General features: G+C 38.7%; 1 protein-coding gene across 4 annotated transcripts in view; it reads left to right on the forward strand.

Moving 5' to 3' along the window:
* PPA2 (inorganic pyrophosphatase 2) overlaps positions 1–5,032 on the forward strand; it is a 96,874-nt gene extending 91,842 nt beyond the window's left edge. For all 4 annotated transcript variants that reach the window (NM_001076396.2, XM_005207659.4, XM_005207660.4 and 1 more), the window contains 2 exon segments: positions 3,544–3,580; positions 4,827–5,032. In NM_001076396.2, the coding sequence (NP_001069864.1) occupies positions 3,544–3,580; positions 4,827–4,855 (66 nt within the window). In that variant the 3' untranslated portion in view covers positions 4,856–5,032.
* The last annotated feature ends 9,547 nt before the right edge of the window (positions 5,033–14,579 follow it).

The following is a 14,579-nucleotide window of genomic DNA, read 5'->3' on the forward strand; positions in this document are numbered from 1 at the left end:
ATGCCCTTCATCTCTGCTTAGAGCTACTGAGGATGGCAGCCACAGTTTCCTTGCACATCTCAGAACAAGATGACCATCCTTGGCGTCTGGTTGTTGAAATCAAGCCAACTCAGAACTAAGTTCTGAAGTCAGTCTGACTGGGAGGTTCTCTTATCTGGACTGCTTGGACTGCCTCTGCAAGAGACCTTCCCTCTGGGGCACTCACTTTACATCTCTATCAAAGAGGACTGTGTTTCCCTTTAGAGGGGAGACTTTTTGTGGGTGTGATTTTTCTAATGAGGTCACACCACAATATTCATGCCATACAGATCTCTCTTACTTGTGATTCTGAAAATAAGCATCTTTGTGGCAGTTCACTATTAAAAAAACTTTAAATAAGGTATTTTCTTGATAAATCCAGATCCGATTCTAGTCACCTTATATCTCCTTCTTCATTTTCCTTTTTTGCTTAAAAGCTTCACTGCATTACCACTCAAAGATCAACAAAGAAGGTGAAAGTAAAATAGAATTTTAGCCAATTGTATATGTTCATGAAAGGAAGAGAACATTTATTAAACTTAGACAAACTTAAAATACTCTTACATTTTGTTTATGGATAAATAAGAACTGGTCATGTTTTATTGACTCATAAATCGGAAAAGAAATTGTGAAAACAAAGTGAATGTACTTCCAGTTACCAAATAGGTGAATCATGGGATGAAGTGTACAACAAGGGAATATGGTCAGTATCATTGTAATATCTTTGTGTGATGAAAAATGGTAACTAGATTAATCGTGGTGACTATTTTGTAATGTATAGAAATACCAAATCACTATATTGTGTGCCAGGAACTAACATAGTGTGGTAGGTCATTCATCACTCATAGAAAAAGAGATCAGATTTGTGGTTGCCAGAGGTGGAAAGTGAGAGGAGGAAGAATTAAATGAAGGCAGCAAAAGGTACAAACCTCCAGTTAGAAGTAAGTACTAGAGATATAATGTAAAGCATGATAAATATAGTTAATAGTGCTGTATGTTATATGTGAAAGTTGTTAAGAGGGTAAATCCTGGAACTCCCCTGGTAGTTCAGTGATTAAGACTTCTTCCATTGCAGGGTGTATGGGTTTGATCCCCAGTTGGGGGGCTAAGATCCCACATGCCTCATGGCCAAAGGGAACAAAACCATAAAATAGAAGCAATATTGTATTAAATTCAATAAAGACTGTAAAAATGGTCTGTATAAAAAAATCTTTTAAAAAAGTAAATCCTGAGAAAAAATTATTTAATTTTGTATCTATATGATAATGATGGATGTTCACTAAACATATTGTGGTAATTATTTCATGATGTAGATTAAATCATTATACTGTACACCTTAAACTTATACAATGCTGCATCTCAGTTATATCTCAATAAAACTGTAAGAAGAAAAACGTGAATATAGAGTAATTGCTTTATGAACCATGGAAACAAAATGCCAGGAGAGAATACCCAAGGTAATGTCATTCAACTGAAACCCTACTGCACTTGAATGAAAAACCAGAAGCTTTTTTCTTTTTAATTTTGAATCCTTCTAATAGAGTAAAAGAATATCAATTCTCATATCATGTAGTAAAGCAAGATTTTATGTGGGTTGAGTGTATCATGTTTATTAATTTGAACAAATGTAACCTACAGGTGAAAATGCTTTCACAAGGATCCAGTGGGACTATCTGAAGGAGTAAAAAGCAGTTGTATTAAAGTTATATTAATTTAACATGAAGTTTATACATGAATAGGGACAGAGGCCAGAGTAAGCCTTCTTTGGTTGATTAAAAGAGTAATATTTCGGTAATGAAAACACTAGATTTGTCTGAAAGAAATTAAAGAAATGATTATTCGTGAGAAATATTTTTGGAGCCGGAAAGGAGAGGAGATCGCATGTTTAGAATGGGTGCATATTGTGGCTCAGTTGGTAAAGAATCTGCCTGCAATGCGGGAGACCTGGGTTCAATCCCTGGGTTGGGAAGGTCCCCTGGAGAAGGGAAAAGCTACCCAATCCAGTGTTCTGGCCTGGAGAATTCCATGGACTGTATAGTCCATAGGGTCGCAAGGAGTTGGACATGACTAAGCAGCTTTCACTCACTCACTCATAAAGCAATTCATTTTCCTGGAGAATTTATCTTCGATGAGTAGAGGGTGCCCACATTCATCCCCTATAGAGAAATTAGGAGAAGGAAGTAACTGAAAATCCTCCCTTTATTTCTTACAAGGCAAATGTAGTGATGGTGACTCCTGGGAGTGAGGGTTGGGATTAGGTCACTTTACAGTGTAGCTCTGTGCATTTTTGTTGTTGCTGTTCTTCCATTTTCTGTAAGTGTTATGTTTAAGAATCAATTTAATGTTGCTCTCCCTTTTGGCATATATTAATATTATTATAGAAAAATGTGAAAAAACTTTATTCCCAGACTTTCATAGTTATTGTCTCTGAGTGTTATGGTTCGTTTTCTTTGACAAAATGGGGCTTTATACATTCTGAATATATTCTACCAACCAAGAAATTTATTTTAAGAGTAAATAAATTAAAAGTTCTTAGAATTATCTTTTAAATGTAATGATAAATGTTTTAGTTAGAATAGTTTGTTCATTTCTTTTCTGTAATGCTTTTTAGGTTGAATACTCAGGTGTGTGGTACATGGTTCCTTTGGTACATTTGCCACTGACCTCAAATATCAGCCTCTTTCCCCCCGAGGCTGAGCAGATTGAGAGAATTAGAACTTGATGATTAAACTTGAAATCTGAAAAGTGTGTTATAAAATCAGAGTGGTGGTTATTCCTCAGGGAGAAGAGCCTATGATTGGGGAAGTGCCTGGCATGTTCCATTTCTTGACTTGGGTGATGGTTACATAGATTTTATTCTAATATTTTGGAGCTTTCTGCATTCTTTTCTGTGAGTAATAGATCTCCCAATAAAGTTTGAGAAAAAAAAAAAAAACAAACTTTAAAAATGTATTCATAATTAGGAAAAATCTTATATCTCAGAAAAACTTTTCTTTCAATCTTGTCTACCACAGATTATATCTATTCTAAGAATCTTGGCACAGTCATCAAAATACAAAAATAATTTAAATACTCTAGCACTCATGCACATGTGTGCTTGACAAAGAAGCACACACACTATTTAGCTGTCTAAATAGCTAAATTTAGCTGTGTGTGCTTCTTTGCACATATGCATGCACGTCTATGAACGTGTGTGTCGGATTTTTATTCTAAAGCCCCAGCCAGGGAAGCAACTGAAAGAAAATGTCTCTTCATATTCTCAGTAGTTCCCATGGGTTAATGAGAGAAAATAATTTTAAGAATGCTTTTTATCTTATTTGACTCTTAAGCCTATCGTTTGTTTATTTAAAAGAATAGGCAATAATAATAAAAAGGTAAAGAGGAGTATTCACTTTTTTTAGGTTAGAGAACCATTGTGTGTAAACTTTTTTCTATAATTTTATGTTTTGTTTTTTTTTTAAATTCTGAGTATAGTTTGCACATCTAAACATTTGTTATAACAGAGACTCTGTTCTTGTCTTGCAGGTTTCATTTTCATTGAATAAAGGAAGTAATGAAGAAGGTATGGTATATGTTGGTTCTTAAGGAGCTAGATATGTAAATTTATTTGTTTACAGTAGTGGAGACCAAAAACAATACAATAGATTAAAAATGATATAAACTAAGTAAAGTACATTTTAAAATAGTTATTAAAACTTTCAGATGAAATCAGTTATTTTCTAATTTCAGACAATACATGTTTATTACTTTTAGTCTGGAAAGTAGTTTGTGCAGTGACTTTGTTGGTGAAGTTATCCAGCTAGTTCAGATAAATTTTAAGACTTCTAATGTCCGCGTTGGTGAAATTTTATTTATTATCTATCATTATTTTAATGAACCACTCATTTTATATTCTTACTATTTGTTTACTTGGCTGCATCGGGTCTTGGTTGCGGCACGCGGGATTTTGCTGTGATGCGTGGGCAGCGTGTGGGCTTGGGTGCCCTGCAGCGTGTGGGATCTTAGCTCCCCTGGTCCCGACCAGGGATAGAACCTGTGTCACCTGCACTGGGAAGGTGGATACTTAACCACTGAACCACCAGGGAAGTCCCCACTCATTTTAACTGAAGATGTTAAAATCAAAATTTAAAGTAGAATTAAAAACAGAATTTTAAAATTACCGTTATTTAAAGCTGTTGTGAGAAAGAAAAATGTTCCATAGTAAAAATTTCAAAATATGTATGTATCATCTGTCTTTTAAAATATTGCAAGGTTTTTTGTCTTTTTGTTTTAATATAAAATATTAGAATACTCAACTTGCAAGTTTGGAGGAAAAAATTAGAACTATTTACTGTGGGTCCAAGTTCTAAGATGTCTAGAAAGGAGCAAATCTATAGATAATAATTTCATGGGGAGGCAAGCTCTATTCCGTATAGGGGGAAGTAACATTGTTTCTTTGCAATACTGTCCCATCTGGGCTATTTGACAGGCAGTCACATTTTACAGTACAGGGTTTGCCTAGACCTTTCATGCTGTAGCTAGGATACTTAACCTCAGTATTAATCAGTAAAGACTAAAGAACCCAGCAAGATGTATAAAATAAAGTGGGAGTCTCTAGAATATCAGACCTGAGCCAAATGAGAGAACTTAGAACAAGAGTTTAAAGGTGAGTGACTTTAAGTATAGAAATGTGTCACCCTAAGTTCTGATTGTTTTTATCTGTCTGAATACTTCTGGAAAGTCTAAATTTAATTTGTCTTCTCCTTTCTTCCCTCCTCCCTCCCTCTTCACCCCTTCCCTAACATCCTGCTTCCCCATTTTAAATACAGATCAAGTATGGCACTTCCTTGGCAAGTGATTAGAACATCTGAAGACCTGCCATCAGGATTCCAGTCTCTAAGAACGCCAAGATTCAGCCTCCCCCAAGTGCTAGAAACAGGCAGAATTTGCTAATTAACTTCCTGTTGAAACTTCTTTTTTTTTCTTCAAGCTTTTTGCAATATGCAATGTGTAAATAAACATTGACATTTTTGAATTAGTCGCCTTTGAATATTTATTGATATGAAAAGATTTTGTTGAATTTCATAGCAGAAGTTTAGAGGCACTGAGTTTTTTTTTAATTAGTTTATTTTAATTGGAGGCTAATTACTTTACAATACTGTGGTGGTTTTGCCATACATCACCGTGAATCTGCCTCGGGTATACAGGTGTCCCCCTCCTGAACCCCTCTCCCACTGCGTTGTCCCAGTGCACCAGCTTTGAGTGCCCTGCTTCATGCATCAAACTTGCACTGGTCATCTGTTTGACCTATGGTAATATACATGTTTCAATGCTATTCTCTCATATCATCCTGCCTTTGTCTTCTCCCACATCATCCAAAAGTCTGTTCTTTACATCTGTGTCTCTTTTGCTGTCTTGCATATAGGGTCATTGTTACTATCTTTCTAAATTCCATATTGGTGTTTCTCTTTCTGACTTACTTCACTCTGTATATAATAGGCTGTAGTTTCATCCACCTCATTAGAACTGACTCAAATGCCTTCTTTTTTATAGCTGAGTAATATTCCATTGTGTATATATGTACCACAATGTCCTTATCCATTCGTCTGCTGATAGACATCTATGTTGCTTCCATGTCCCAGCTATTATAAACAGAGAAACACTGAGTTTTGGCCAATCCTAATTTATATGCATGAAGGAACCCAATGGTTTTATTAGCTTTTATTTATAAGGGTTAATGTAAAAAGGATAAATGTAGTAAACTAATAAGATTTTTGTAAATACAATGGTTCTCATTTTTATACAGTGTTATGTCTTTTTGAGTCCACCGCTGATAGAGATTTATTTAGCCAACTGCTGTCCTCTTAGTCCTGTGTAAATGTGTTTACATTTATTAAGACTCTTTCCTATAATTACTTTGTAAATTCTAAACTCTGATTCTCATTGAGTCCTATCAGATTTACTTCTCATCTCTATGGTGATGACTCCCAAGTCTACATAAGAAACTCAGGTCTTTGTCCTGGCGTCTATTGGACATCTCTTTCAATGCCTTTGATTCCTCTTGTACGAAACTAAACTCATCCTCCCTTGTTCTTGAATTAACATTCTCCTAGTCACCCACGCAGGACCTTGATACCATATTGAATGGGCTTTCCTGGTGGCTCAGATGGTGAAGAATCTAAAGAATCTGCCTGCAGTGCCGGAGACCTGAGTTTGATCCCTGGTTTGGGAAGACCCCCTGGAAAAGGGAATGGCAACCCACTTCAGTATTCTTGCCTGGAGAATTCCATGGACAGAGGAGTCCAACGGCTACAGTGATGGGGTCACAGAGAGCCGAACACAGCTGAGCAGCTGACACCTTCACACTTTCACTTTTCTCCTTTCTTTACTCAAGAAGACCATCTAAATGTTTCTTTATCCTCTTTTATTACTTTACACCCTTAACATACCCATTACCCCTTCATTTCACTTGGACCATTATAACAGCCATCTAGCTCTTCACCTCCAGACCCAGTGCCCTGCCTCATTCCCCTTGTTCCAGCCCAATTTCATGCCCTCTTGTCTCTTAACCAAGTTGTTGTCCTGCCCCTGGCTTTTCTTCCTCCAGATCATTTTCCACATTCCCCAAAAGTATTTTCCTAAAGCATAGATACTGCCTTAATGTTAGACTTTTCTCAAAATGCCTTTAGTGGCCTTTTGCATTCTTGAGAATAAAAATCCAGAGCGCTATCTTTCAGCTATGTCATGTTACTCCTCTCCAAGCACATCTTGTACTTTTCACACTCCCAGTACTGTGCTTCTATTGCCAGTTCTGTTTTTATGTTTTTCTCCTCTTTCTTTCTATTATCACTATGAACACATGGCATTTACATAATATGTTTTATGGTTTACATGGCACCACTACGATAATAGGTAGCTTTTCTTGAGCATCTGCTGTATGTTGTGCATGCATATACCCTATAAGGTAGAGACTGCCCACTTCACATTGTGGCTCCGAGAAGTTCAATGACTTGACCGAGGTTGCACAGCTAGTAAGTTTCAGAGCCAGAAGTAGAATTCATGCATGGCTCTGAATGCTATGGCTTTTCCATCCTGCTGTGCATGCTGCTTGCCACTTACAGCCACCTTGTGATATGGGCAAAACCCAGAGCATACCTGTTTTATAGATGAGTTTAAGTGATTAGCCCAAGTGAAATAGTTCACTTGAGATGTCTTTGGAAATGTGTAAACCTCTGATGGACATCAAAGAATGTAAAGCGAGAATCTATTGTTTTTAATTTTGTATGTTACAACAACTTGATTTAAGTTAAGGAAATAATAATACATACAGAGAGATACAGGGAACAACCATTGATACAGTCCCTTGAACGGCATGAGTTTGAATTGTGTGGATCCAGTTTTATGCACCCTTTTTAAGTAGTAAATACTACATGATCTGCTCTGATACTTGGTTTAATCCATGGGTGTGAACTGCAGATATAGAGGAACCACATATACAGAGAGCGAACTGTAAGTTAAATACAAATTTTCAATTGTGAAGAGGGTCTGTGCTAAAGAATAACCTGAATTATCAAAGAATAGATTATTGGCTTGTAACATGTAGCCTATTAATCTCCTAAGAGTTGGAGAAGAAGCCATGTCTGGTGGGCCTCTTGTAGAGTAACTCACACCTTGCGTTCAGCTCCCCTTCTCCTGGTTGTCAGTGGTACTTAGATGCTACTTGGTCAGTGAGTCTTGCTCACCACAGTACAGTTAATCACAGTTGCCTTCATAGTATAGGATTTTATGTAGTTATAATCTTAAATACATCATTTTGAATTTTATCTTTTCTTATAAGAATCTACATTGCCACATAGTCATTGTTATTACAGTGACAATTACATTTCAGTGAACGTCTGTTTCATGCTGTTTGAGAGTATCTTCCAGACATACCTGGTTTTTGCCAGCCCATTCTCAAGGAACTAACTTTAACCTGAATAGATTTTACACTATATACTTATAAAGGAAAACTCCTGCAGGGATATGAAGGGGTAGAAAAAGAATGATTCATTTTTAAAAGTGCCTAAAACAAATTAGGAAACCCAAACCGACCCATGGATGGGATTTTAGGTAACACCCACAGCCAGTTCCATGGATATGAAAAAAATCAAGGGATGAACTGTCCAAGATTTATTTTTCTCAAACTACCTATTATTGCAAATATCTGAAACTTTTTATGAGCTTTTTTTTTCACTTACAGACTGAATCATTTTATATATGATACATTTCGTATTGCTCCATTATTCTGCAGAGGAAACTCACTGAATTTCATAGAATCCAGTCCTCCATCAAGGACTACATGCATTTTTAGCACTTTGTTTGCTCACCAATAGCAGCATTTGATGATTTGCTTCTGGGAATAAATCACTGCCTTGTCATAGGTACAGATGTCTTTTGTGACTGCTGATTTATTTTTATTACTTATTGTTGCCATCTTATTATACGGTGGATCACGTCTTTAAATTCTTGGGTCAGTTATGCTCTTTTCAGCCTCCTTACTGTATTCTGTCCAAGGTGTATATTGGTGTTTGCCACTGGGGTCTGTGAAACACTTGCTCTGAAATCACTTAGAATACTTCTTAAAGTACAGATTTCTGACTTTCCCTAAAATCTGTTAAATCAGAATTTCTGGGGGTGAGGCCATAACCTTGTTTTCCGTACCCCCATCAGTCTTCTAAAATTTTAAGCTCATTGGTTTAGATGATACAGGGATAGATCACACTGGGAATTTCTTCATGTTAATGTTCTGTTTGAGGTTATCTTCACCCTAAGAAAGAGCAGAAGGAAAACTAGGTGTCTGCCTTCATAGTAGACTCATGTATAATATTATCACAACCTCCTGTTAGGAAAAAAATGAAAGGGAATAAAAGTTATATGAAGTTTAGTATTAAATACTAAATATAGTAATATTTAATATTAGTATTAAATATATGAAAATATTTTCCATTTCAAATCAGAAAAATCTATAAGTTTTTAAGATTTATAAGTTACCAAAGTTACTAGTTCCTTATTGCCAAATTCAGACTTAAATTGAAGAAAGTAGGGAAAACCACTAGACCATTCATGTATGACCTAAATCAAATCCCTTATGATTATACAGTGGAAGTGAGAAATAAATTTAAGGGACTAGATCTGATAGATAGAGTGCCTGATGAACTATGGACGGAGGTTCATGACATGGTACAGGAGACAGGGATCACGACCATCCCCATGGAAAAGAAATGCAAAAAAGCAAAATGGCTGTCTGAGGAGGCCTTACAAATATCTGTGAAAAGAAGAGAAGCTAAAAGCAAAGGAGAAGAGGAAAGATATAAGCATCTGAATGCAGAGTTCCAAAGAATAGCAAGAAGAGGTAAGAAAGCCTTCCTCAGCAACCAATGCAAAGAAATAGAGGAAAACAACAGAACGGGAAAGACTAGAGATCTCTTCAAGAAAATTAGAGATACCAAGGGAACATTTCATGCAAAGATGGGCTCGATAAAGGACAGAAAATGTAGGGACCTAACAGAAGCAGTAGATATTAAGAAGAGATGGCAGGAATAAACAGAAGAACTGTACAAAAAAAAGATCTTCACAACCAAGATAATCATGATGGTATGATCACTAACCTAGAGCCAGACATCTGGAATATGAAGTCAAGGGGGCCTTACAAAGCATCACTACAAACAAAGTTAGTGGAGGTGATGGAATTCCAGTTGAGCTATTTCTAATCCTGCAAGATGATGCTGTGAAAGTTCTGCCCTCAATATGCCAGCAAATTTGGGAAACTCAGCAGTGGCCACAGGACTGGAAAAGGTCAGTTTTCATTCCAATCCCAAAGAAAGGCAATCCCAAAGAATGCTCAAACTACTGCACAATTGCACTCATCTCACACACTAGTAAAGTAATTCTCAAAATTCTCCAAGCCAGGCTTCAGCAATACGTGAACCATGAACTTCCTGATGTTCAAGCTGGTTTTAGAAAAGACAGAGGAATCAGAGATCCAGTTGCCAACATCTGCTGGATCATCGAAAAAGCAAGAGAGTTCCAGAAAAATATCTATTTCTGCTTTATTGACTATGCCAAAGCCTTTGACTGTGTGGAGCACAATAAACTGTGGAAAATTCTGAAAGAGATGGGAATACCAAACCACCTGACCTGCCTCTTGAGAAACCTGTATGCAGGTCAGGAAGCAACAGTTAAAACTGGACATGGAACAACAGACTGGTTCCAAATAGGAAAAGGAGTATGTCAAGGCTGTATATTGTCACCCTGCTTATTTAACTTCTATGCACAGTACATCATGAGAAATGCTGGGCTGGAAGAAGCACAAGCTGGAATCAAGATTGCCGGGAGAAATATCAATAAACTCAGATATGCAGATGACACCACCCTTATGCCAGAAAGTGAAGAGGAACTAAAAAGCCTCTTGATGAGAGTGAAAGTGGAGAGTGAAAAAGTTGGCTTAAAGCTCAACATTCAGAAAATGAAGATCATGGCATCTGGTCCCATCATTTCATGGGAAACAGTGGAAACAGTGTCAGACTTTATTTTTGGGGGCTCCACAATCACTGCAGATGGTGACTGCAGCCATGAAATTAAAAGACACTTACTCCTTGGAAGAAAAGTTATGACCAACCTAGATAGCATATTGAAAAGCAGGGACATTACTTTGCCAACAAAGGTCCATCTAGTCAAGGCTATGGTTTTTCCAGGGGTCATGTATGGATGTGAGAGTTGGACTGTGAAGAAATCTGAGCACCGAAGAATTGATGCTTTTGAACTGTGGTGCTGGAGAAGACTCTTGAGAGTCCCTTGGACTGCAAGGAGATCCAACCAGTCTATTCTAAAAGGAATGATGCTAAAGCTGAAACTCCAATACTTTGGCCACCTCCTGCGAAGAGTTGACTCATTGGAAAAGACTGATGCTGGGAGGGATTGGGGGCAGGAGGAGAAGGGGATGACAGAGGATGAGATGGCTGGATGGCATCACTGACTTGATGGACGTGAGTCTCAGTGAATTCCGGGAGTTGGTGATGGACAGGGAGGCCTGGCGTGCTGCGATTCATGAGGTCGCAAAGAGTCGGACACGACTGAGCGACTGAACTGAACTGAAAGTTACTCGAGTCCATAATAATTGGCCCACAGCCCCACACCTGGCTTCTGGCTTCCTAAGACACAGTGAGAGTGAAGCAGCTTCCTGATGCTACAGCCTGTAGGAGTCAGCAAAGAGTTGGCTCTGCTCTGATGGGAGGAGAGAAAACAGTGGTGGGAGCAGGAGACAGGAGAGCTCCGCGAAACACGCGAGTCCTTGTCAGTCAGGGGTCAGGGTTTCTGTGGCCGAGCTGACATTTACCCTATTTGTTGGAAACAAACTCCACTTCTCAGGTTATTCCCCACCTTAAAAGGAGCCAGGAGCCCAGTGCAGCCAGGACAGAAGGCATAAGCTGTTCTTTCCTTCAGTCAAAAAATATTGAGCTCTCTCTTGTCAGGTCCAAAGCGCAGCTGTCCTTTTCCTGAGCACCAAGACTCTCCAGGTGTCCTCATAGCCCGCGAGGGAAGCCGCCAGTGCTTCCTCTTCTCTATTCAGAATCCCTGACACAGAAAGGGCTCTGTCCTCTTTTTAAAGTACCTGGTTTGAATGGGTCCAATCAATGCAGAAAGATTCAGGAATTTGATGACATCCATCCAGAATGCATCCCATTACTGTGATTTTGATTAGCCAACCCTCTGTTTTCAGACGTGCTTCCTCCTTTTTGCTATTTTAAACTTCACTCATTAAACAGTTATTTATTGACTCTCTATGTGTAAGGGCCATGTACTAGCCCAAGTTTTTAGGATATATCAGTGCAAAACTGACAAAAATCCCTGCCCTTGTGGATCTTGTATTCTGTGTGGGAAAGAAAGAGCATAAATATTGTAAGTAATTCTATAATATATAGAAGAGAATGAGGGAAGGGAGAATCAGAAATCCAGCTTTTATTCAGGGCTGCTGCTGCTGCTAAGTTGTGTCAGTCATATCTGACTCTGTGCGACCCCATAGATGGCAGCCCAACAGGCTTCTCTGTCCCTGGGATTCTCCAGGCAAGAATATGGGAGTGGGTTGCCATTTCCTTCTCCATTGCATGAAAGTGAAAAGTGAAAGTGAAGTTGCTCAGTCGTGTCCAACTCTTAGCAACCCCATGGACTGTAGCCTACCAGGCTCCTCGGTCCATGGGATTCTCCAGGCAAGAGTACTGGAGTGGGGTGCCATTTATTCAGGGCTAGGAATGTGAATTAGAGTTTTGAACTGAGGAAGTCAAAGACAGGCATCTTAGGAAGATGAAAGCCAGGAAAAGGGTTGAGAAGCAAAATCGGGGTGGGTCTCTGCGGGAACAGAACTGAGGCAAAGGAGACCCTCAGGACAAAGGCCCTAAGGTAGGAGTGTGACCAACTTGGAGGGACAGCAAGGAGGCTGTGTGGCTGGAGGGGAGAGTGAGTGCAGAGTGACAGAAGAGGCAGCAGGGAGGGCCTTGCATGGCCTTGTCAGCCAACACGAGACTTGGCCTCTGGTTATGAATAAGGAGCCACAGGAGAGTCCTGAGTGGAGGACTGGGTTGCTGCCACTGCTAAGTTGAAAACAGATTGTGCTGGGTGGTGGAGAGGGTCGAGGGTTCATGTAGCACAAGGATGGAAACAGGAAGACCCCTTTATGAGATTTCTACAGTAGTCCAGTCAATTGCCAGGTTTTCCTTCTTTGAGTTCATTTTCTTAGTATAAATTCTATTAGATGGCATCATAGAATAAGGAACATTTTTTGCAAAAATATATTCTCATGAAAGTTTTTCCACTTACATTGCCAGCAGCTGTATTTGAGATTTTTAGTTTCTTCTTTACTATCCTTTCTAGGATAGGATATTTTGTTGTTGTTGCTACTATGATAGTTTTATATAAATAAATATATATCAGTTCAGTTCAGTTTAGTTGCTCAGTTGTGTCCGACTCTTTGCAACCCCATGAATCGCAGCACGCCAGGCCTCCTTGTCCATCACCTACTCCCAGAGTTTACTCGAACTCGTGCATCAAGTCGGTGATGCCATCCAGCCATCTTATCCTCTGTCGTCCCCTTCTCCTCCTGCCCCCATCCCTCCCAGCATCAGGGTCTTTTCCAATGAGTCAGCTCTTCGCATGAGGTGGCCAAAGTACTGGAGTTTCAGCTTTAGCATCAGTCCTTCCAATGAACACCCAGGACTGATCTCCTTTAGAATGGACTGGTTGGATCTCCTTGCAGTCCAAGGGACTCTCAAGAGTCTTCTCCAACACCACAGTTCAAAAGCATCAATTCTTCAGCACTCAGCTTTCTTCACAGTCCAACTCTCACATCCATACATGGCCACTGGAAAAACCATAGCCTTGACTAGACGAACTTTTGTTGGCAAAGTAATGTCTCTGCTTTTGAATATGCCATCTAGGTTGGTCATAACTTTCCTTCCAAGGAGTAAGCGTCTTTTAATTTCATGGCTGCAGTCACCATCTGCAGTGATTTTGGAGCCCAAAAAAAGAAAGTCTGACACTGTTTCCTCATCTATTTCCCATGAAGTGATGGAACAAGAGCCCAGAAAAATAGTCTGACACTGTTTCCACTGTTTCCCCATCTATTTGCCATAAAGTGATGGGACCAGATGCCATGATCTTCATTTTCTGAATGTTGAGCTTTAAGCCAACTTTTTCACTCTCCTCTTTCACTTTCATCAAGAGGCTTTTGAGTTCCTCTTCACTTTCTGCCATAAGGGTGGTGTCATCTGCATATCTGAGATTATTGATATTTCTCCCGGCAATCTTGATTCCAGCTTGTGCTTCTTCCAGCTCAGCGTTTCTCATGATGTACTCTGCATAGAAGTTAAATAAGCAGGGTGACAATATACAGCCTTGATGTACTTCTTTTCCTATTTGGAACCAGTCTGTTGTTCCATGTCCAGTTCTAACTGTTGCTTCCTGACCTACATATAGGTTTCTCAAGAGGCAGGCCAGGTGGTCTGGTATTCCCATCTCTTTCAGAATTTTCCACAGTTTATTGTGATCCACAGAGTCAAAGCCTTTGGCATAGTCATATATATATATATATATATATATATATATATATAGTATTTAATTACTTTTTCCCTACATTTTTACTATAGTGTCTTTTGTGACTGTTGTCTTTTTTTTACTTTGCCTGTTTATTTACTGGATCTTAATGTTTTTAACAATTTGTATAATATCCATATTTTCAGATGCAAAATTTGGATCCTGAAGGCTGGATTCATGTGTAAATAGATTTACTCCCATTCAGAAATCTAAACCTGGGCCCTGAAAATATTTATCCTGAGCTAATGTGGAATGCATGGGTTAGTTGTACTAATTTTCCTGGTTTGAGGCAGGACTAGCTGTAGGACTATCCTTATTATGCTCCCTTATTACTGCTTTTTGTTCTCTGTTAAAAGTAAAAAATGAGGGGAGGAATGGAGAGTAAAAATGGAAAGTTAAATTTTTTAAAGGTAATACCTTAAATGAAAAACAGATAAAATAGTACAACCAGTACAGTT

The sequence above is a fragment of the Bos taurus genome, chromosome 6 (assembly GCF_002263795.3).
Source record: "Bos taurus isolate L1 Dominette 01449 registration number 42190680 breed Hereford chromosome 6, ARS-UCD2.0, whole genome shotgun sequence".
Taxonomy (NCBI): domain Eukaryota; kingdom Metazoa; phylum Chordata; class Mammalia; order Artiodactyla; family Bovidae; genus Bos; species Bos taurus.